The sequence below is a fragment of the Girardinichthys multiradiatus genome, chromosome 18 (assembly GCF_021462225.1).
Source record: "Girardinichthys multiradiatus isolate DD_20200921_A chromosome 18, DD_fGirMul_XY1, whole genome shotgun sequence".
Lineage (NCBI taxonomy): Eukaryota > Metazoa > Chordata > Actinopteri > Cyprinodontiformes > Goodeidae > Girardinichthys > Girardinichthys multiradiatus.
This window is the reverse complement of record NC_061810.1, coordinates 21,593,158-21,618,372: the sequence shown is the minus strand read 5'-3', so window position 1 is coordinate 21,618,372 and position 25,215 is coordinate 21,593,158. Positions and strand designations below refer to the sequence as shown.

General features: G+C 41.1%; 1 protein-coding gene across 1 annotated transcript; it reads right to left on the bottom strand.

Annotated features, from left to right (window-relative positions):
- Positions 1-21,798: 21,798 nt before the first annotated feature.
- fzd9b (frizzled class receptor 9b) lies at positions 21,799-24,981 on the bottom strand. Its single transcript, XM_047392795.1, has one exon. It carries the CDS (start codon positions 24,012-24,014, stop codon positions 22,263-22,265), a length of 1,752 nt encoding a protein of 583 aa, XP_047248751.1. The 5' UTR covers positions 24,015-24,981; the 3' UTR covers positions 21,799-22,262.
- Between the last annotated feature and the right edge of the window lie 234 nt (positions 24,982-25,215).

Sequence of the window (25,215 nt, the reverse complement as noted above, 5' to 3'; positions counted from 1 at the left end):
CGTATGTAATTTTGCCATTTGAATGGTTTGTTGGACTAGGGACATTTAAAGCCACACCTGATATAGATGCTTAATAAAAGTGGGCCGAGAACATACCCTTGAGGAACCCTACAATTGATTCACCAAATTTCTACTTACCAAATGACACAAAGTCATCAATATTTGCCAAACAAAATCCGGACAAGTTTAGCACAGTACCACATAATCCAAACCCATCTTTCCAGTCTACCAATTAGCACGTTACGATGACAGTTTGGCACTAGTCACATACTATGCCCCCTTTTTCACACATGAACATACCATGCCGATGTAAAAACATGTCCTTGTACAGCTTTGGGGAGATAAACCTACCACACACAGGTGACTCTGGACTCTGTTAATGAGTAGTTACACACAGCAAAACATTGGTGGCTCCGCTTCAACCCCTTCACTCTGCCTCATTTATTTTACACATGAAACCAAAGAGCGATCAAGGTCTGTCATGAAAGATGTTAGCTGAAAGGAGTCTGTGAATTATTTCATGTTCCTACTTTGGTCGATCGACCATTCAGTAATGGTTTCAGGATTTAAATGAAGTGTAGGTTGAACAAAGTTTATCTTGTCATGTTTAACATCTCTGAGTTAATTGTATTTCAATTCAAATCATTATGTATTACCACACAGATTATAATGATTGTGATACACCGCACAACACTTTGAGAAATGATGCTGGGATTTCATCATAGAGGTGAGGACACTTCTATGTGCTATGTTCTAGTTCTCTTTCACTATAAAAGTAAATAGGTTCCTTGTTTCATGAATTTGATAATTTGCATGCAAAAAAGTTGTTTTACAGAGCTGGAGAAAATCTTTTAAAATTACTAGAATTTTTTCACATTTTGTTACGCTACAACTACAAACATCAATGTATCTTGTATGTGATTTTATATTCAGCCCACTTCACTCAGATACCCCTAAACAAAATCCGCAGCAACCAGTTGTCTTCAGAAGCTACGGAATTGGTACAAATAACCCACCTGTGTATATTTTAATCATGGTATGAAACACCTTTTCTATGAAGGTCCCATGATGCTGCCATCACCATGTTTACCCATGTGTCCAGTTCATTGGGATGGTGTGTTGTCATTTTGGGCAACAAAATCCAAAATGTTTTTCTCATGTGTTCAGAGCCTCTTCCACTTGTTTGCTGTGTACCCTATGTGGGTTGTACCAAATTGCAATTGTAAAAAAATTTTTAACAGTTTTTCTTTCACTTTTCCATATAGGTCAGATTTAAGTTGTGAAGGCCACATATTCTATCTGTGGATCTCAACAACTTCTCCAGAGTTCCTGTGGGCCTCTTGGCTGCATCTCTGATTAAGGCTCTCTTTGCCCGGCTTGTCAGTGTAGGTGGACACCCATCTCTTTAATTTTCAGCGGTGCCATACTCGTAAATGTACGGGGACAACAGAGACAACTGGTGAGATGGGACAAAAATGTAACTTTTTCACATACATGAAAACACGTTGTATGACAGACAACTAATACTGAAGGCACCATCCCCATCAAGTGGAAGCATTGCTTTGGCAGGGCTATGTTGTGGGGATGTTTTTCTTCAGCAGAAAAAGGGAAGCTCATTAGAATTGACAGGAAGGCGTGAGGGAACTAAGACCTGGACACATTTTAGCAGGACAACCTCACAATTATGTGCTGTTTTGTGTTGGTTTATCACATAAAATTCTCAAAGATAATTCACTGAAGTTCCTGACTGTGAGGCCACAAAATGTGAAATGGGTATTGATACTACACTATTAAATTCCTTAGAAGACAAACTATAGCAGTAGTCTTAATGTAGCACAAGATTGGCTACTTTTGTTAGATGTGCTCTGTTGTTTTCACATTCTCTCTAACCATTCACTGCTCACAAGAAAAATTAGTGACAACATTCACAATATTGTTTTTTATGGATGTTACATCTAAGAAGCAGTGACACCTAGTGGGAAGACTACAGATTGCAACAAAATGATTTCTGGTCTTAACAGTTTTTGTGAGGTAATTTTGCTTAGATGAGGCTATAAATATAAGTATTTAGCATTTCCAGTAAATCCTAGCAGATGTAACATAAATGACGTTTAAGCTGATCCATCATGGCTAAAATATGTGAAGCTCTAAATGAAGACTTTTGTTTTAAATAAATGCTGCACACTTGTCCAATGAGTCAGGCTTGTTTCAGTCTGTGTTTTGGAAACAGAGTGCAGCAAGGAGCACCTGGCCCAGTAGGACTCTGGTTTGGGGCTACAGACTAGCCTCATTAATAGGTACTTGTACCACCCCCCAACATCCAACTAGCACTATGTTCCACTTAATGAGGCTCTACCCTGAGCTGTAAACAAGCCCAGATGCAACCCCAAAACACACACAGGAAATGTCTCATGACCATAACAACACAGGGATCTTGCCAGCTCAAGCATGATTGGGTGTGAACAGGAAGGCTGAACTGTGCAGGTTTGCTTCCTTGCTGCTTCACAAGCACTTATTATCCTGAGGGAAAGGGCCGCATGTAGCACTGCTGCTCCAGCTCTTGCTCAGCACGCCAAATCCTCACCGGCCGCCAAGATCATCACAGACTGTTGCCTCACTCCTTTTCCACAGCCTACAATTACAGTATGTACACAAACCACAGTTTATTCAGCACTGCGTTGGACCTGGTGTGTCAGCTCTGACAAGCCACAATAGGAACAATGTCTGCTTCTGCACAAAGACTATTTCACACACACACAGAAAGGTTTTTATTTTACTTGTAGGGGACTGAGAACCTGACAAAAGGTCCAGTGTTAGACTAAGTGTAGAGCCCAGCTGGTTCCCTTTACTGCACAGACTGGCTAATGTACAGTGATCAGCTTGAGTCAACAGAACTGGCCGGAAAAGGGGGTTTAATTGATGGTAGGAACGTTTTTTTGGCTAAATGTGTTTGAACTGCCCCAAAATGTCCCGTAAGACTTTCCATCTCATCAACAAAATTCAAATATTTGTGGTCAACCTGAGCACTGATGCACATATTATGCCGGAAATACAAGGTTGTTAAATAAGTCCAGTGAATTAAACAATGAACAGAAACTTAAAGCAAATCATATCCAAAGGTGTTTACATAAATCTAGATAAGTTTCATTTTGAACTGAAAAAGTGGGCTTTTATTGTTGGCATGAATCGTTACCCTTGCTTACCCTGACAATGTGACACTCTGGTCGCGACATGTTTGCGAGGTAATGCTACGCACTATAAATAAGCTCAAATCCATAATATATTTTTTATTTATTTAACTGATATAGTTTTTCAAAATAATCTTTCTAAGAACAATTATACTGCACACACCCTGTCATACTCCACTTACCACCTACTACATGCAGACTAAGACAAGTTACGCTATTTCATAAAAATATAGAACTTACAATTGTCATATCTATTCAAGAATGCTTTGGAAATAGTCCCTCAGGAATATTTTAAGTTAAATAAAAGCATTGACAGTACTGGGATTTTACTGTATTACACCTGGACTATAGTTTCTATAAAAATAATCAATATTTTAACATATTTTAAAACTTAGCATGGATTAGTGCCTGTGTAGTATATCGCTGGACAAGATATTTGCTAAATTGGACATTTAACTGGGTTGCCAACTCTCGCTCTTTTGGAGTAAGACTCACATTTTTTTCCTATTCCTCACTCTCTTCCTCTGCTTAGATTAATTTCACTCCAAATAAGGAAAGTTCCTGCACTCAAACCAATACTGTATATTTCTTTTCCACACTGCCATTTGAAATTGAATAAAACAATGGTTCTGATTATTCTGCAGGTGCATGCGGTCTTTGGTGTGCTGACTCAGTACTACACACTGACTCAGTTGGTCAGGATGCTCCAAATGATTCAGCTGCAAAATTAGTTCAAGACATTTTGACTGAGGACAAGTTTACTCAGTCTTTTTATAAAACTGTTGTTCCACTCTACTTCGGTTGTCTGGTGGTTGAGGGGTACCTTACATGTCCTCTTGTCCAAAATCCTCTCTTTAGTTTAGTTGTCAAACAATGTTAATTAATTGCTGACTGTAGGCTGTAGCTTTGTTTTATGTCAACCAATAAGAGAGTTTTCTTAAGTTTTACCAAAGCCAAATCTGTTTTTTTCCAAAGTAAATTTCTTCTCATCTCTTTGCCTTTGCAAAACCCAAATGACTAAAATCCCTGATATAAATGTAGCACAACATCAGAGTCAGCAGAGCTGCAGTGCCAAGCTTGCAGAGAGCACATTATCTGAAAACCTCAAGAATCAAAACATTCCGCACAAAAAAGAAGAGGGGAAAGGTAGACAAGAGCAAACTTCAAAACTCTGAATCAAAGGGTGTGAATAGTAGATCCTTTCTGAGCCTGGGGCTGGGGTGGGAGGGGAGAATCAGTACGTGGGGGATGAGGGATATACCTCCTTTTTGAGAACACAGAGCTGAGGGGTGAGTCTTTGATGGCCAAGCGTGACATGAGCACATTTAAGATGGGGGTGCAGCAGCAGCAGCAGCAGCTGCAGCAGCAATGTGCCAGCAGATACTCTTCCCAGAGCTGACCTCTGGGTCCATGCAGTTCTGATCCATTTTAGTACCTGTTGTCAGACAACTTGCCTCAAAACGGTGACTTCCATCAACTGTTCCCAAAAGACTCTTTTGTTCCAAACGTTTGGGAGCACATTTAGATGTTGACACTGAATTGCTGAGGGAGCTGTGTGATCTTTTATGTATTCACTGAGTGGTTCAATGAAACTACAGAGGTTTAAAAATGTTCAGCAAGGCCAAATGTAGTTTCAGGGTCAAGCTCAGACTCCCTTGTTCGTCCCACTTTCACTCCCTCCCTTTATATTGTCTCTAAAAGCACCCCCTTTCATGGGCTTGTGTTCTTTGTTGATGCCTTTTTTCACATTTTTTCCATCCTTTGTAACTCCTGCTCCCTCTCTTTTTCTCTGGGGAGACACTCTTTGGTACAAGAGATTAGAGTGGGTGCTGCCTAGCAACTGAATAAAAATGGCAGCTACAAAATGGGTGCTCTCACTCCCCAACGTCTGACCTATATAATCAAAAGCCTGCGATCGTGCAACATAACTGCATGATGAAAGCCGTGCTGTGATTTAACCCTCATATAAATGCTTGCCATGGCTGACCTCTTGTTCAAAGGGGATCTCACTTACTGCAGAATACCAAAGGGTGACTTCTGAGATCCTGACAGAGCCTAATTAGCATGGAAGAGGAAGAGGCTGTGATTACTACTGGAAATGGGATGAGTATATCTAAGGAGGTGGCAACAGACTGGCAAAGGAGATTAACAGTGATCACGGCAGCGCTACTGGCTTCAGAGAGAGCAACCAAGCAGTGGAGCCTCCTTCTGTTAACCAATTCATCTCTGCGCCAGCCACAAGCCGACAAAGCTCAGGGATGAGTACAGATGGAAGAGGAAGCTTTACTTCTCTGTCGTCTCCTTATTCATTAAAGGACAGGAATAAAAAAAAAATTTAAAAAAATGAGACAAGGAAAAAAGGAGCAAAAATCCAATTAATGGATCTTGATACAGATTTAACGAGTCCCTGATAGGAAAAGCTGCAACGCTCTGACTTCGGCTCTAAAAGTTTCCAGAAATAGTTATTTTAAATCCTACATCAGATGGCTGAGTCTTTTTACAGAGTTTATGCTACACAGATAAGTTGTCCATTTCCAGCCAAACCTGTGTTGTCATCCTCATCATTAAATGTGTAATAAATAGTAATGGGTATTTCAAGTAGCGAGTATTTCCAAAGGGCAATACCTTGTTGCTGGGCATTTACCTTTGTGGTTGTGGAAGGAGCTTGTAGGGTTTTCATTCAAATTAGAAAAATAAAAAATACACATTTTTAATGAGTTTAACATCTATCTTTGCATACCATTATTTAGCCTTTATTGGCGCCTAATAATGCATATTATCCAACCCATCATATAACGATGCCTTGCAACTGGGATCTTTTTTCTTTGGGTGAATGAATGAATATATGAATGAATGTTTTATTAATCCCATCAAAAGGGGAAATTAGATGCAGTCTACGGTGGCCGGGGGGTGCAAAACACTTTTACAAGTACCGAAACAAATTTACATTTCAGAAAACAAATTTACATTTCAGAAAACAATTTAACAAGATGCGAAACAAATTTACATTTCAGAAAACTAATTTACATTTCAGAAAACAAATTTACATTTCAGAAAACAAATTTACATTTCAGAAAACAAATTTACATTTCAGAAAACAAATTTACATTTCGGAAAACAAATGTGTCCTTATTTTGCCCGATTTGAAGGATGCGTTGTGAGTATCCTTCGCGGCCCATCATTTCCCATCATTCATTGCGGGTCGAAGCGGATTGGTCAAGCAGGGGAAGCCATGGCGGACCATAGCAACAAAAGCTGTGAGTAAATTGTGGAAAATTACACTTTCTGTGACACAAATTAACTTCTACAATGTTTTTAGTGCGGGAATATAACAATGTAGACGTGAAATATCTGCTTGATTTATCTAGACATCGCTTAATTTCAAATGTGCTCCGACGTGTTCAGAGTTTTCCGTTCCCGGCGTAGTAACCGGCTCGCCTCGCCAGCCCTACCGGAGGTGAGGTGAGCTAGCCCGGTAGAGATCTGACCGGACTATCGGCACTAAGCTCCCGCTGGCAGTCATCACAGTGAACGTTTAACACAAGTGATTTCTAACAGTTTATGTTATTATTTTAATTGTTACTGAAAATCTATTTAATATTTCAGGTGATATTAAGGTTAACCAGAATAAATGGACAGTTTTATGTAATCCAACTGTATCGCTGGAGAGTGTGATTGAGAATAAATAAACTTTACAATATGAATTTTTAATGAAGAAATGTGCTATATGTTTTAAAAGTTTATTTATAATTCAGTTAGCATTATAATTTCTGATTCCAGGTACAATCCAGAGACAATCATGTTCAGGTAAAAAAGATGTTTGATTTAACTAGCCAATAAACAAAGAGATAGCAAGTTTATGGCTAATGTATGTCGACATATTTTATATATATATATATATATATATATATATATATATATATTAAACAAACACTTTAAATTTTAAGATAGACGAGAATTATAAAGTATTTGATCCCCTCTGGCTGTTCTTAGATAATTATATAATAATGCAGTGTTTTTGGTGTATTAGTATCTTCTTGCTTTGATCACTTAAAATATCCAGAAGCATGCCTTAAAAATAATGTGTTTTTCCATCTCCATTCTTCCCTTTTCTAGACCAGACCCCTTTACTGCAGGATCAACCTGAGTGTCCCAGTCCTGAAACGCTTCTTCAACCAGGAGGACATCAGGCCTGATTTTCAGCTGAGCAGAGAGTCTCTGGCAGTGCTGCTTAATATTTTGCACCAGGATAGGCAACATGGATGGGGTGCTACTATTGAGACCTTGGTTTTTCTTTTCTTGGTGGCAAGTGGCACATCCTACAGAGTGGTCTGCAGAGTGTTTGGGATGCCTCGCTCTACTGTCCATCGCATCGTCCACAGAGTTACAGAGGAGATCGTGGCTATTCGTCACCAGGTCATCTACCTTCTAAAGACCCATGAGGACTTAAGGCAGTGTCCCGTGAGTTTGCAGGGCTGGCACGCCACAGAGCTTTTCTTAAAGCTGTGGGTGCAATTGACGGCTGCCATATCCACTTCAGGTGTCCAAGCAGCCCTGATGGTCAGTGCTACAGGAACAGGAAACTCTTCCCTTCCATAATCCTGCTGGCAGTTTCTGAGAGCCATTTTATTGACACTTATGTGGGCTGGCCTGGGTCAGTGCATGATTCTAGGGTGCTCCGCCACAGCCCACTGTACAGTTTATCCTCCTCCAGGGTATTTTATCCTTGCTGATGGAGGGTACCCATGCCTCCAATATCCACTCCCCCTCATCACTCCCTAGAAGAGGACAAGACAAGGTGTGGGAGCCCAGCACTTTAACAGCCATCATTCCAAAAACAGGCTCTATAATAGAGCCTGTTTTTGGAATGATGAAGAGCAGATTCAGGGCCATCTTCCTGCGAGCGCTGGAGGTGCATGACACCTTTGTATCTCACGTAAGTCTTGACCTAGATCCATTTTATATATACATTATACATAATATATACACATATATGCACCCTCTTTTAAATTATTTTCAGGTCATAACAGCATGCGCCATCCTCCACAACATCTGCCTTGGTGCTGGGGATGTCATGGCCCCAGAGCATGACCCAGAGGAGGCTGTAGAAGAGGATGAGGGTGAGGTCGGGACTGAGGCTGTCAGCGTTGCTCTCTGGCAGGACCAGCTTTCAGCTGAGGTGTCTGCCCTGAAGGAGGTACCACCAGAACATGACTACTGTGTCAGCCAAGTATAATATTATAGATGTGATTAATGTTTGAGGGGTATAACTAATTGTAATATTTTGTGAGCACCATCTTCTAATTCTGCATTTTTCCGATTACCTCTTAGTGATGTGGCAGCCGTCAATTCAGCCAGCCCTTTAAACCCACTTGATGGACGATACCGTGGACAGCGGAGAGAGGCATCACAAACATCTGTAGACCACCTGTGTGATGCTTCGCTCACCATCCAGAAAGACAAACCAAAGGTCTCAGTTGCAGCATCCATCCAAGTCTCTGACCTTGTGAGAGATTTAGCCACATCTCCAGAGACTTTCTGTTCAGAAAGAAATCTGCCTCTTTGTTCTGTTGAAGAGGTTTTTCCAGGAACCGGTCACTCAGGTTGATCCTGCTGTCGCCGTTGTAAATACTTGTACATAGTTTTATTTTATGCCTTTTGTTTCTTGTAATCTTGATCTGTTTGAATGTTTTCTTCCCCCATTCTGTTTAAAGTGCTGTTTGTATTTTTCATAATAAATTCTGTTTATAACTTTAAATGAAGTTGATGTATTGTTAGATCAAATGGAAATAAAATACATTGGTGACAAAAACAATTTAGAAATTTATTAGAACAGCTTAAAACTTTAAGAAACAATCTGAACAAAACTTAATATTATTTCTTATATAGCACCTTATTTCAGTACCATTGTTTCTAAGATGGAAAACAGTCTGTCCATTCTCTGTGCCCTCATGTCCTCCCTGATCAACTCCATCATCTCTGTCCCTCTTTCTTTTCTGACCCCTTCCTGCTGGCTCACTGTCTTCCTTCTCCATCTGGTTGCCCACCGCTCCGCTTGGCCCTGGAGGGTCCTCAGGGATGGAGGCAATTAGGACAGGAGGTGTTGTGGAAGACCTCTGTCCCAACACCTCATCCATAAAGACAAACCAGGGCCAAGTAGCAGCAGTGGGCTTTTCACTGACTCCCTCTCCTGACCCTGGATACTTACAATCCTAAAGTTAGATGGAATAAAAAAAAAGAGTTGACTAAACAGAGAAACCAACAAGACTTTTAGAAATATTTTTTTATATGTTTTTATTTATGAGAACTTCTGAACATAATCTAAATTATTATTATTTTTTTTTATTGTCCCACATTGTTTTGGCCTGCAAAGGGGATGACCTTCCCCTGTTGGTCCATCTTCTCCAGAATTGTCCTGAACCGAAAAAAGTATGTTAATCACTGGATGGATATTTATGAAAGTTAGAAAGATAGGAGTTTATGAAACTGGACAGAAACTGACTGCAAAGAATGTTGTTATTGTACCTCCAAGCCACGGTGGCTGAGTTTTTAGCTCCAGTAAAAAGGTGGTGGTTCTCACTCCTGAGTTTAATAAACTGGCCCGTCTGCTCCTTTGTACCTAAAAAAAATATCTTGCTTAATATCAGAGCAAAAATAAAGCCTTTTTTAATTTCACATTTGTCTTAATTTGAAGAAAATATTTCTATGCAAATGTCTAAAACAAGCTCTTTCAAACTTTTCACTTCTTTACTGAGATTCACTTACATTTGGAGGTGTATTCCTTGTCGGGTTTACCTGGAATCAGAAATTATAATGCTAGATGAGTTATAAATAAACTTTTAAAACATATAGCACATTTCTTCATTAAAAATTCATATTGAAAAGCTTATTTATTCTCAATCACTCTCCAGCGATACAGTTGGATTACATAAAACTGTCCATTTATTCTGGTTAACCTTAATATCACCTGAAATATTAAATCGATTTTCAGTAACAATTAAAATAATAACATAAACTGTTAGAAATCACTTGTGTTAAACGTTCACTGTGATGACTGCCAGCGGGAGCTTAGTGCCGATAGTCCGGTCAGATCTCTACCGGGCTAGCTCACCTCACCTCCGGTAGGGCTGGCGAGGCGAGCCGGTTACTACGCCGGGAACGGAAAACTCCGAACACGTCGGAGCACATTTGAAGTTAAGCGATGTCTAGATAAATCAAGCAGATATTTCACGTCTACATTGTTATATTCCCGCACTAAAAACATTGTAGAACTTAATTTGTGTCACAGAAAGTGTAATTTTCCACAATTTACTCACAGCTTTTGTTGCTATGGTCCGCCATGGCTTCCCCTGCTTGACCAATCCGCTTCGACCCGCAATGAATGATGGGAAATGATGGGCCGCGAAGGCAAATCGGGCAAAATAAGGACACATTTGTCGGCAGCATTTGCTCGGAATGATTCATGAATTGGGACAGCCTTCGTCGCCGCGCTGTAACGTAATCGGCCAACAAATACGTCCTTCGAAGGATGCAGCCGCTGAGGCTGACTTCCGGGTCAGCCTCTGCGTTGGTACATTCCCTTTCCAGTTGATTTTCTGAAATGTAAAAAAGTGTTTTCTGAAATGTAAATTTGTTTTCCGAAATGTAAATTTGTTTTCTGAAATGTAAATTTGTTTTCTGAAATGTAAATTTGTTTTCTGAAATGTAAATTTGTTTTCTGAAATGTAAAAGTGTTTTCTGAAATGTAAATTTGTTTTCCGAAATGTAAATTTGTTTTCTGAAATGTAAATTTGTTTTCTGAAATGTAAATGTGTTTTCCGAAATGTAAAAGTGTTTTCTGAAATGTAAATTTGTTTTCTGAAATGTAAATTTGTTTTCTGAAATGTAAATTTGTTTTCTGAAATGTAAAAGTGTTTTCTGAAATGTAAATTTGTTTTCCGAAATGTAAATTTGTTTTCTAAATGTAAATTTGTTTTCTGAAATGTAAATGTGTTTTCCGAAATGTAAAAGTGTTTTCTGAAATGTAAAAAAGTGTTTTCTGAAATGTAAAAGTGTTTTCTGAAATGTAAATTTGTTTTCTGAAATGTAAAAGTGTTTTCTGAAATGTAAATTTGTTTTCCGAAATGTAAATTTGTTTTCTGAAATGTAAAAGTGTTTTCTGAAATGTAAATTTGTTTTCTGAAATGTAAATATGTTTTCTGAAATGTAAATTTGTTTTCTGAAATGTAAAAGTGTTTTCTGAAATGTAAATTTGTTTTCTGAAATGTACATTTGTTTTCTGAAATGTACATTTGTTTCGCATCTTGTTAAATTGTTTTCTGAAATGTAAATTTGTTTTCTGAAATGTAAAAGTGTTTTCTGAAATGTAAATTTGTTTTCTGAAATTTTAAATTTGTTTTGGTATTTGTAAAAGTGTTTTGCACCCCACGGCCACCGTAGCAGTCTGATGCTATACAAAAAAAATAAATATTTAAAACAAATCGGCAGACCCCAACAGGTGCAGGACAACTATTAATGGCATCAAACACTAAAAATCCTTCTCTCATGGTCACCCCTTTCTCTTTGTACATCCTCATGACCCAAGGTATAAAGGAATCCCAGAGTATGTCACTAAGGTACCTCCTCTGCTGTGAGATGGTAAAATGTGAGAGGTGACTGAGGTTATCCCTGACTGCTCTGAGCTTGGATATAGTCCTTTTCTCCACCACCTCCTTCAAAGAGTCCAGGTTCGGTCCAGTTTAACAGATAGCTCTTCAGTTCAATTCAGTTTCATTTCAGTTTTATTTATATAGCGTCAATTCACAACACATGTCGTCTCGGGGCACTTCACAAAGTCAGGTACATACATTCCATTTAGTCCTAACCACTGAACAGTGCAGTCAGATTCAGTTATTTTTTCAAATTGGATAAAAAGTTTTTCTGTTTAAGGAAACCCAGCAGATTGCATCTAGTCAGTGACTTGCAGCATTCACTCCTCCCGGATGAGCATGTAGAGACAGTGGACAGTCACTGGCGTTGACTTTGCAGCAATCCCTCATTCTGAGCATGCATGTAGCGACAGTGGAGAGGAAAAACTCCCTTTTAACAGGAAGAAACCTCCAGCAGAACCAGGCTCAGTGTGAGCGGCCATCTGCCACGACCTACTGGGTTTTAGAGAGAACAGAGCAGAGACACAAAAAGAACACAGAAGCACTGATCCAGGAGTACTTTCTATGGGAAGGAAAAGTAAATGTTAGTGGATGTAGCTCCTTTAGTCGTTTCATCTAGAAAGAAAGAACAGATCAACTCTGAGCCAGTTTTCAAGGTTAGAGTCTGAAAGAGAGTACATGTAATTAGTTACAGTAGAAGCTCAGTCAATTGCTATATCTAGGAGAGAGAAAGGGTTAAACACTGAAAGATAGGGCCATGTGGGTCAATGGTAGAGGGTGAGCATTAAGTTGTTGCCAGCAGAAGCTTGGACGATTCCCCTCTCCAGAAAGGTGTCACAGGTAGACACAGAGCCAGGCCAGGTGTAGCTTCTAGGAAGAGAAAAGAGAAAGAATATAAAGTTAAAAGCTAAAATAACAGCAAATACTGCAAAATTGGAGAGTAGTGTGAGAATGTAGCAAAGAGAGTGAAAGTGGTCATTATGTCCTCCAGCAGTCTAAGCCAATAGCAGCATAACTACACAGATAACTCAGGATAACCTAAGCCACTCTAACTATAAGCTTTATCAAAAAGGAAAGTTTTAAGCCTAGCCTTAAAAGTAGACAGGGTGTCTGCCTCACGGACTAAAACTGGGAACTGGTTCCACAGGAGAGGAGCCTGATAACTAAAGGATCTGCCTCCCATTCTACTTAGAGACTCTAGGAACCACCAGTAATCCTACAGTCTGAGAACAAAGTGCTCTGTTGGGAACATATGGAACAATCAGATCTCAGATGTATGATGGAGCTAAATCATTAAGGGCTTTATATGTGAAGAGGAGAATTTTAAATTCTATTCTGGATTTAACAGGGAGCCAATGAAGGGAAGCTAAAATAGGAGAAATATGATCTCTCTTTTTAATTTTCATCAGAACTCTTGCTGCAGCATTTTGAATCAGCTGAAGGCTTTTAACTGCATTTTGTGGACATCCTGATAGTAACGAATTACAATAGTCCAGCCTTGAAGTAACTAGTTTTTCAGCATCACTCCTGGATAGGATATTTCTAATTTTGGCAATGTTCCGGAGGTGAAAGAAGGAAATCCTAGAAACCTGTTTAATATGGGATTTAAATGACATGTCCTGGTCAAAAATAACACCAAGGTTTTTTACTTTATTACCGGAGGTCAATTTAATGCCATCCAGGTTAAGTGATTGACCAAGCAGTTTCTTTTTTAAAGACTCCGGTCCAAAGATGACAACTTCTGTCTTGTCTGAATTTAGAAGCAGAAAATTTAAAGTCATCCAAGTTTTCTTCAAAACATGCTTGTAGTCTATCTAAGTGGTTGGGCTCATCAGGATTTATGGATAAGTAAAGCTGAGTATCATCAGTGTAACGGTGAAAATTTATCCTATGCTGCCTGATAATTTGATCTATTGGAAGCATATATATAGTAAAGAGAATTGGCCCAAGCACTGAACCCTGTGGTACTCCACAATTAACCCTGGAGTTTAAAGATGATTTATCATTTACATGAACAAACTGGAATCTGTCAGACAGATAAGATTTAAACCAGCCTAGCGCTGTTCCCCTGATCCCTACAGCATATTCCAGCCTTCCTAAGAGAATATTATGGTCGACTGTATCAAATGCAGCACTGAGATCTAACAGAACCAGAACAGACACAAGTCCATTTTCTGAGGCCATAAGAATATCATTAGTGACTTTCAGCAGAGCTGTTTCAGTGCTATGATGAGCTCTGAAGCCTGACTGAAACCCTTCAAACAGGTCATTGCTGTGTAAATGCTCACACATTTGATTAGCAACTATTTTCTCAAGAATTTTAGATAAGAATGGAAGATTGGATATAGGTCTGTAATTTTTCAAGTCATCTTGATCAAGCAAAGGTTTCTTAAGTAAAGGTTTAATTACAGCTAACTTAAAAGCCTGTGGTACATATCCATTTACTAAGAATAAATTAATCATATCTAAAATGGTGCTGATAATCACAGGGAACACTTCCTTAAATAATTTGGTTGGGATTGGGTCTAACATACGAGTTGAAGGTTTAGATGAAGCTAATATTTCTGATAACTCAGGTAGCTCCACAGGATCAAAGCAGTCCAAACACAGATCAGATTCTACAGTTACTTCCAATGTTGTCTCACTTGCTGAGGATGAAGTAATCATCTTCGGGAGTATGTCAAAGATTTTATTTTTAGTAGAATCAATTTTATTTAAGAAGAATCCCATAAAGTCATGACTGCTAAGAGCTAAGGGAATGGATGGCTCAACAGAGCCATGACTCTGTGTAAGTTTAGCAACTGTACTAAAGAGAAACCTGGGATTATTCTTGTTCTCTTCTATTAATGATGAGAAATAAGCTGTTCTAGCTTGGCGAAGTGTCTTTTTATACAACAGTAAGCTATTTTTCCAGATTAAGTAGGAATCCTCTTTGTGTGTAGAGTGCCAATTTCTCTCCAATTTTCTAACATTGTGTTTTAAAGTACGCATCTCTGAATTAAACCAGGGAGCTAACCTCCTATGAATAATTACCTTCTTTTTCAAGAGGGCTGCATTGTCTAATGCATCACGCAATGATAAAGTAACACGATGAACAAGAGAATTAATTTGTGAAGGGGAAGAAACAAAATTATTGCCCTTCACTGTGTTTTTCTGTGATAATGAGGAAATTAAAAGTGGAACAGATTCTTTAAAGGTTGTCACAGCATTGTCTGATAATGATCTACTATAATGAAATTTACTTTCAGGTGTGGAGTACTCGGTTAAATTAAACTCAAAGGTTATGAAAAAATGGTCAGACAGGACAGGGTTGTGAGAAAATATTGTTATGTCTTTACACTCAATGCCATATGTCAACACAAGGTCCAGAGAATGAAGACAAAGGTGGGTAGTTCAGCTTATTCATCTTCCTAGTGCCTGTTTTTTCTGGCATTAGCCCTCAGCCCACCATAGCCCAGAACAAACCACTAGACACAAGCCAATAAATGGTAAATGGCCTGCACTTGTGTACCGCTTTATCAAGTCCGAGGTCCCAAAAGCACTTTACACTACAATCGGTTATTCACCCACTCATACACACATTCACACACTGACAGTGGTACGCTGCATTGTACCTCCAGCTGCCCTGGAGCAGACTGACAGAGTGGAGCTGCCATTCAATTGCTGCCACCGAGCCCTCTGACAACCATCAGCAGGCAAGGCGGGTAAATTCTCTTGCCCACAACGGCTGAGACTGACAGAGTAGGGGTTTGAACCGGCAAGTTACAGGATGAATCCCTACCACCTGAGCCACCCTCACCCCTGAGACATCTTAGTGAGCTTAGAAGAGATCTTAAAGGACACCAGGCTTCTCAAGAAGAACATCCTGCTCTGCCCTTTTTTAATGGATGTAATCAATGCTGGAAAACCATGTGCTGTCTAGATTTAGACCCAGATACTTGTAGGGGACCACCTCCTCTTTTTTTCCCTGACAACAAGGATCCCTGAAGGAGGCTGTGCATGAATGAGGTCCAGTAATGCCTCCTTAGTTTTAGTGATGTTAAACTGTATAAAAATTTGACAAGCATGTTTTATTTTTCATTTGACTTGGTCTACCAAACAAACCCCTAATGCAATACATAAAAAATTTGTGGTTTACATAAAAACAGCAAAAACAGTAAAATTTGGAAATATTGTGCAAGAAAGAGCAACATGTACTCTAAGAGCTCGGACCAGCACCAGCCCAAATGATGTGAAAACACTGTATGGGTCAAACTGTTTTAGTAACTCTACAACTATTTGTTATTTTGGTTAAAGTTCAAGCACCCATTTTTGCTTCTGTAAAAGTCTGTTTTCTTGTGTACGATGCTGATTTTTTGTAGTTTGAAAGGACAAGGGAATATTATCGGTGTGGTGATGTTCTTTTTATAAGGAAACCCCACATCAACTGGTGAAGAGGCCAAGTGATGATACACATTACACGGTGTGCTTGAAGACAGGTGCTGAAGAACAGAGCTGCTAGCTAGGAGCAGCTTATAGCCTAAAACAATTACACTACTGCTCTCTTCTTCCTGCTTATGTTCATCCCTTGGATGACAAGATGGATTATTTACAGTTGCAAATATACAGAGAGCATATACACCCACATATAAAACTAGTTTTCATTTGTGGCTGCATAACAATCTCCATGACTCTGTAATTCAGTATTGTTTCAACCCTCAGTTTCTAACCTTCCTCTTGCAAACAACCTGGTAGTTGAGATTATTCAGTTCCTGACATTATATCACTTTCTACATATGGTAGGGGTAGGTGATTTTACATCCGGTTCACAATGTAATGTAAAAAGCTTTTTTTTTACAAGCTTGTAATTGTTTTTTTAAAAGATTGATCCTTATCCCAACTCATCTTGTCCATTTTCATTTTTGTAGTGAAAAAACTAGGTGGAATATCATCTTTAACTGTTACACACAGGTTATACACAAAAAAAAAGGTCAGTGAATGAAATATAGGTGATTCTCATTACTGTACGGTACAGTCAGTACACAGTTGGATGCTTTTGTATAATTTACAGCATCCGTCCAGCGTGGCATGGAGGCGATCAGCTTGTGGCTTTGCTGAGGTGTTAAGGAAGCCCAGGTTGCTGTATCTAAGGCATCTAGCTCATCTGGTTTGTTGGCTCTGGTGTTTCTCAACGTCCTCTTCATAATACTCTTTGCGGTTGAGAAAGTTTGCGGTTGAGAAAGAAATGTCTAAAACTCTACTTGACTCAAGCTTTGATAATGCAACAATTTTCAAAAGCTGTCCTGGGACTAGTTGGAGTACGTTTGAGAGAGTAACATTTAATTAGTATCATAAAAACACCTTTGATCATTTTCTTTGCTCTGTTTCAGGAATTTCAAGAGACCGAACACTCCTGTGTACTCCAAAGCAGACTTTTCATCTGTCTGCTTTGATTTCATCAGCTTGATGAGTGCTGGAGAACTATTTCAGCTTTTAAATCATATCAGCTTTTTCAGAACAATGTATCTCTGCATGGCAAAGTTGCTGCAAGTCGTGGTGTGTCTTCACCTTGGGAGTGAATTCCTCTCACAGGTCATTGTGTAGTGTCAACGTCTGCATAATGATAAGAGTCCGAATAAATGCGCAGCGGTGTCTGTGTGTGTGTGTATGCCTTGCCCTGACAGGCGAGACGACAGTGACTGTCTGATTGGAGTCTGCTTGTGTGGAGTGGTGAGCTCTGTGAACTCTGGTGCTCTCCGACTGGCGCATTTTCATGGAAAGCATCTCTTTGGGGGCCTGCAGGTTTTCAATGCGCTCATTTACACATCAAAACAGCCCAGGAAAGGGATAGTGCTCAAGGGTGGGGGGTGAGGCACTGTAGAAAGAGGGAGGGCAGGGGAATGAAGGATGCTTTATTTTCCCTTTTTTTACCCTCAGGGGTGGACAGGGGTTTAAGTATATGAGGGAGGCGCATTGATGCCATAATGATCGCCTTTAATCAGACACATGACCAGATGGAGGGATTTCTCCTCAGCAGACAAAAACATGGTGTCAGCAGCTGAAGCGGGATAAGCGCCAAGGTGTTTTCACGCCTTTTTTTAAATCAGAAATAAACTTTACAAATCCTGCATAAACGCCCCTGTTCCACACAGCCTGGGAATCAATAAATACTCCATAGGGGTAACATTAAGCACAATTAAAATTTTCTGAGAAACCCTGAAGGAAAAGTGTTGCCTTTTCTGGCAGTAGACTGCCTTTTGGCCCCGGACAAAGTAGCTGCTCAGTGACTCTGACACTATTTAACCTCCTGAGCCAGAGGAGAAGAAAAACAGCTCGGAAACTCAGCCAAACTAAACCTCTCGAGCGAGACTGAGCTTACTTACTCCTGAAATTGGATGTTACTGGACGCGGGGTGGGGTCTTTTTTAAAACAAGCTCGGTGCTCATTGGTTGTGTATGCCAGTGCACTACTGACCCCAGGTGTGTGTGTGTGTGTGTGTGTGTGTGATCTGGCCTAAACTTGCACACTTGAGTGAAAAACCTCAGCAGAGAGCAACATGAGGAACTCAAAAGTTTTTATTTTCTGGAATGAAAAAGCGAAAATAATTTTAGTTTAAAAGCCAGAGTGCTTCAAAGAAAAAGAGCTTCCTGTCTCCTGTACAGTTCACTTCTGGCTGATTGGAGTTCACCCAATGTGTGTGTGTGTATGTGTGTGTGTGTGTGTGTGTGTGTGTGTGTGTGTGTGTGTGTGTGTGTGTGTGTGTTTGGGGGGAAGGTGTTCCCGGCAGGCACATCTCTGGCGCCAAAAAACCACAGTTCAAACAAACTCTGATTTTGGTATGAGCTTTTATTCCTTGCTTCTATCTGAAGCTCTTTGCTGTGTGATTCCTGTACCCTGTGAATGAAAGAAGTTAAAAATAGCTGTCAGTGACCTGGAAATGCAGCGATAGAATTCAGATGCGAGGAGGGGAAAAGTCAAAAGAAAGAAAAAAAGATGTTCCCCTGCTGCAATAACAACAAATATTTTTTTTTTTATATTCAGCAATAGCTGGAAGAAACACTGAAAATCAAATAAGAAATGCTGAGGGAGGGAAAAAACTGTGCTGCAGAGCGCAAACGTCCCCTCTGCGGCCATCTCCTCATTATCTAATCAGCTCGGCACAGGTGGGAAGAGCCGGTCTGTCTGATGCAGCAAGTACTTGGCCTCCTCGGGTCACGCCACTGGAGTGTAAACCATGGAGGAACTCAAGGCGGAGTCCCCCCCTCACCACCCAACTTCCCATTCAGGAGGCGTCCGTGAACTGGAACATGTGGCAGAAAACATGGCCAGCCGAGGCTCATGGCTGCGAGCAAGTGGACTCCAATAAAAACAGCCACTTTTTAATAATTAAATGTGATCCAGTGTCAGAGTCCAAGACGTGGAACGTGCTCCTGCCGAGCTGTGGACGACATCTACAGTAATGTATTAAAAACAGAAAAGGGGGGGGGGGGGAGGGATGTTGAAAGTTGTCCATATCTTGTTCTGCCAAAGGATGGGTAATAAGTAATTTAGGTTAACCCGGCCAGGTCAGATCTACAGCAGCTGGAAATGTGGTTGATTTACTACAGAGACATTAATTACCCACTGGTGGAAAGTAACTACCGTGCTTTGCAGAAATATTCATACATTTTGTCACGTTACAACCACAAACAGATTTATTTTAGTGGTATTTTATGTGTTAGATCAACACACAGCAGTGCATAGTTATCAAATGGAAGAAAATGGATACATAGTTTTCAAATTCTTTGTAAAGAAAAATCTGAAAAGTGTGATGTGCATTTATATTCAGACCATCTAAGACCATAATGCGCAGATTCATCATTTGCTGCAGCTACAACTGTAATGCTTCCCCATTCATCTTTGTAAAATAGCTAAAGCTCAGTCAGGTTGAATGGAGAGGAATTTTAAAAGTAAGTAAATTATATAAAGATTCTGTACTGGATTTAGGTCTGGACTTTGACTGGGTCATTTGTAGATCTTGGATATGTTTTGATCTAAACCATTTTAGCTGAATGCCATGTCTTGGTAGGTTTGAAGTTGTGCCATACTCTATCTTTGAATGATCTGTGAGATCTCAACGCTTTTGCTGTTGTTTTATATCATAACTCGGCTTCTCCACAACCTTACCACTAACCTGTCTGCTGTGTTTGTTGGGCTTCCTGATGCAGTTTGTTCACTAATGTTCTGCAACAAACCTCTAAGGCCTTCAGCTGGATTTATACTGAGATTAAATTACACAGTTAATAGACGGGTATCAGAGTATGGGAGGAACTAAGACAAACTCACTTCACTCATTTCAGCTTTGTATTTGTAAGAACTTTAAAAATGTGTATTTTTCATCCATAAGAACCTCAAAACATTACATTGAAGAGTACAGTTTTAAAGTGACAAAATGTGGAAAAAAGTGTCTGTTTTGAGTGTTTTGCTGGTTATATTTTAATTTCACTTCACGTCAGTGTGAAAAATTACACTTTATCCTCTGCAATACTTATTTGACACCTTTAGTCTTTAGCAACCTTTAAGATCCACTTTTTCACATTGAAAGACAAACCTTTAAATTTCAACTCACTGCTAAAGATTAAACTAATGGCTTATATGCTTTTTTGACATCAAGCTTCTACCAGAACTCACAAAAAGCAATTAGCGTTTCATATTAATTTGGATTTGAGTTGCCAACAGTAACAGGATGTTTTGATGTAATCTAAATAACATAATTAGGAATACTTACTGTACCGCTATATTTGGGTCACCCTTTGTGGTTTTAAATGGGTACTCAACAAGTTCTGGGAGCTCTGAGTCTCAGGATGAAATGTTAATGGTGGAAAAAATGAAAACCGGACAACTTTTTAACCTCTGCAGATGTCAGCGAGCACACGTCTCCTTCACCCCCTGCTGACAAACCAGTAGTGCAAAGAAAACACGCTCCTGGTCACGGTGCAGCTTTTTTCCAAGCTGCCATGTCTGCTGCTGCTGGGAGGTGGTGACAAAGCATGCAATCTCAGGCCGGCTTAATGCACAATCAACCCTGCTGCTGTCAAACGTCGTTATTTCCACGGCGTTGTGCAGTAAAACAACCTGGTGCGTGAGGTTGCAATTTGTGTTGGCACTGCAGTGTTGCAGCCTCCTAATGTAAAAGCTATTTATTTTCCCTCTTTTACGGACCATCTGAGGACATGGTGGCTCTTGTGTTTTATAAAACTGACTTTACTACAGAAAAGCTAGTGGCAAGAACCCACTTAGAGTTCTTATTTAATGAAAATAATGTTTGACATTCTTCTTCCCTGAATCAGTCAGTCATTATTTATACCTTGTGGTAATTTCTGTAGGCATAAAGGTGAATTGTTCTCGCCAAACAAAATGTTTCGTACAAGTGGAATTCCATTAATCCGTGTCAGATATTCCTGGAGCCGCAAGGCGGCATTGATCCTGAATCTTCAGTTAATAGCCTATCAGTTCAATGAGCTGCTGCAGCTTGGAGTGGCTGTGCTAAACTTAAATCTGTCAGTGAAACCATGCAATAAGTCTGAAATCCACTTTAGATTTGTGCTCTCAGATCAAAGTGCAGAGTGTTTTGAACGACGATTAAATGGAGCACAGAGAGAGAGGGAGGGAGAGGGAGCAACAACTCTAACTCCGAGGAAAAGGATTAAAACATCCATTAATTAAATATATTCCTCCTCAAAGTTCTGCTGCATTTTTTAAAGCTGATGACGCAAACCTTAACGCCTGCCACGGTTTGTCACTCCATTCATCAGCGGTTCTCTTTGAGGGTCGTTGACGAGGACGCCTCTGGGATGGGCTGGGAAGAAAACTCAAGTGCCCGAGAGTCCCACTTTTAAAATGAATACATAAATAAAAGCCCAAATATCTGAGATGGATGAAAAAAAAAGACGTTTGCATTGAAATCCTTAAAATGCCTAAATAATCACTTGGACACAGTACAATTTGACATGAACTCCACAAATTTATTAACCTCTCCCAAAAAAGTCAAATTTTCTTCTAAAAGGCACTTAATTCCCCTTACCATTTATTGCATGTAACTAAATAACTCTTGTGAGAGCCAAGGTGGGCTTTAAATTAAATATATTTACAATAAATAAACAATTTTTACAGATTTATACAGATAATCATGACACCCAGAGAGGAAAATACACACATATTTCCCCAAATCCTCCCATTTAACAGTATATGCATATATATTGATATATCTTCGCTTTGCAAAACTGGAGAACAATATAAACAAAAAAATAGGGGTAACAATACTAAACATTTCCCTTTATGTACTGTTTGAATACTGTTTATAGATACCTGTGTGCCCTTTGGCAGCATTAGAGAAGTACCCAACAGTTCCAGTTTAAGTCTTTTAGCAACTCCTCAATCTGGGCACATAGTGTGTGTGTATTTCCCGTCAGACATGTGTGGGGCTGTCTGAGTGCGGGTCAGTCTTGGCCATGTGCAGAACCACAGCAGGAGATTTGTAGTGGCAGTGCGTGCTGCCACAGTTCACGCCGCTGCATGGCTTCCTCCCACTAGTCCTGTCTGCCAACTTCCTGCTGCACAGGCCCTGCCAGGTCTGCAGGGTCTTGGAGCTCCACACCCACACCCCGCTGGTGATGCCGACCACCAGTGACATAAAAATCTTCAGCATGAACACGGCCACCGTCGGCACGGACGTCTGCAGCGAGCAGTCGCCGGCGTGGCCTCCGAAGGAGCCGCACTTCATTTGCAGGCCCCTCAGCTTCCAGTAGTCCATGTTGAGCCTCTCGTAGAAATAGCAGACAATGACGCAGGTGGCCGGCACCGTGTACAGGATGGAGTAGATGCCGATCTTCACCATGAGCTTCTCCAGCTTCTCCGTGTTGGTGCCTTCCGTCTTCATGACTTTGCGGATGTGGAAGAGGGCAACGAAGCCAGTGAGGATGAAGGATGTGCCGATGATCAGGTAGCAGGAAAGTGGGATGAGGACAAAGCCGGTGAGTGCCCCAGAGTCCATGCTACCTACATAGCACAGCCCTGTCAGCTCGTCTCCAGCCACCTTCCTCATGGTGAGGATGATGATCGTCTTAACAGCAGGGATGCCCCAAGCAGCCATGTGGAAATAGTTGCTGTGGGCTTCAATGGCCTCGTGGCCCCACTTCTTCCCTGCAGCCAGGAACCAGGTGAGGGTAAGGATGACCCACCAGATTGAAGACGCCATTCCAAAGTAGTACAGGATGAGAAAGACTATGGTGCAGCCGGTGGACTCCAGCCCCTCCTGGATGATGTACAGCTCTCCGTGCTCCCGATCACAGGCGATGTTCTCCGCACCTGCCACTGAACGAATGATGAAGGCCACAGAGTAGACGTTGTAACACATGGAGAGGAATATGATGGGCCTCTCGGGGTACTGGAAGCGGTGGGGCTCCAGCAGGAAGGTCAGCACAGTGAAAGCAGTGGACACAAAACACAGGATGGACCACACGGTCACCCAGATGAAGGCAAAGTCCTTGTCCTGCCTGGACCAGTAGACGTCCACAGCCGGAGAACAGCGTGGGGCGCAGGACTGGCTCTTCTCCACGAACTGGAACTTATCCGGGTTCTCACAGGAGCCCACTGCGCCCGGAGAGCGGGCCCCACTGGTTCCCGGCTGCCGGGGCCTCGGGGGGACTGGAAGCATCCCCTCACCCTTCTTCCCACCGTCCATCTTGGTTTCGTTCTCGGGGGCCTCCATGCACAGGGCATTAGGGTCGTTCCTGGTGGGCAGCTTGGAGCAGTTCAGCGAGTCGGGCCAGGTGTAACTGAACTGCTTCATGATGGGGGCACACTTCTCCCTGGCCTGCTCGCACATGGGCCTGCAAGCATGGATGGAGGTCGACACTTTGTCCGTGCACATGGGGGCATAGAGGGAGCAGAGGACGAAAAGGAGGTGCGCGTCGCAACCGTAGGTCACCAGGGGGGCGAACTCCAGCAGCTTGATGGCAGCCTCCTCCTGGTCGTCGTGCTGCATGAAGTTGGGCATCCGGGTGAGGTTGTAGCCGATCCCCTGGCACATGGGGATAACGATGGGCTCGCACTTAGCCGGTCGGTCCCGATCCAGGTCGTAGGAGCCGATCTCAAAGCTGGAGCTGGAAATCACCAGCAGACATAAAAGAAGCACCACCTGCAGCGGACAACCATCCATGCTGATTATTCTCAACTAGGAAAAACAATAAGTCTGTGTTCTTTAGGAATAAGCATGAAAATGTCAGAAAGAGACGGAGTGATCCCCGTTATTTCCACATAACTCGAAAAAATCCCTCCGAAAAAAAGATAATACCTGCTTACAGACAGCAATTTTATGTTAGATCATAAAGTCCGCACTTAAAACAGATTAATCCAAGAGAAAGCCGAGAAACAGGTCCGTAAACACAGCGTGACAGTCGGGAAACTTCGGTAATCAGCTCAGCAGAAACCAGAAAGATAAAAAGCGAGGATTAAATCCTCGACCCGAACAGGAAAAGACAGACAGGACAGCGGCTGTTCGTGTCGTTTTTATCGGCTCCTCTTCCTCCGCTTTCAGGCTCCACACTGAAGTTTTAGAGCCGCTCAGAGGGACTTTACTCCGGCAGAGACACAGAGGAGGAGGAGGACGAGGAGGAGGAGTGAGCCCTGTGACGCTCACATTTCACCCGCAGCACCACACAAGGAAAACTATCAGACAAATGCTGGAGGATGGTCAAATACCTCTGACATTTCTGCCGCGAATAGTTCCCTCACACGCTTCCCAAGAGGCGGCGATTTTAAACGCGAGGTTCCTGCAGCCATGAACCGATCTGAATAAGTTTTACCGCATTACACAGTAATATGCAGCACATTCATTTTCTAACTGTTTACTAGGTTGGCTTGGAAAAGGTGCTCATAGATATGCGGCTGGCGCTGTTATTTTTTTACATTTAAATAGGGCCGCATTAAGTATATGAAAAGGTCCCCGGGCTAAAATGCTCACTAGGGCCCCCACAGTCACCCACAGGTGAACTGCGTCTAATGTAAGTCTTTTGGTTTCACCACAGAACAAATATACATGATCAGGAACTTATAAAACTAGAAAAGCACTCATAGAGTGAAGACCTAGGTTCAAAGGTTATTGACGCATGTCAGCTCTTTTAATACTGATGAGCTATACTCTGGATTTAAAACCAACGACGATTGGTTTATGTGTGCGTTTGCCTCCTCATGACCTGCCTCATGACTTCCTTGGTGGAGGTGATGAATGGATTCATGCAATTTTGATGAGTTTGGACAAGGAAACAGTTAAGCACAAAATCATTCATACCCCTGGCAGATGTGGATTTAAAACAATTTTCATTCAACCAAAAAGTTTGTTTCTGATAGAATAGAGACAG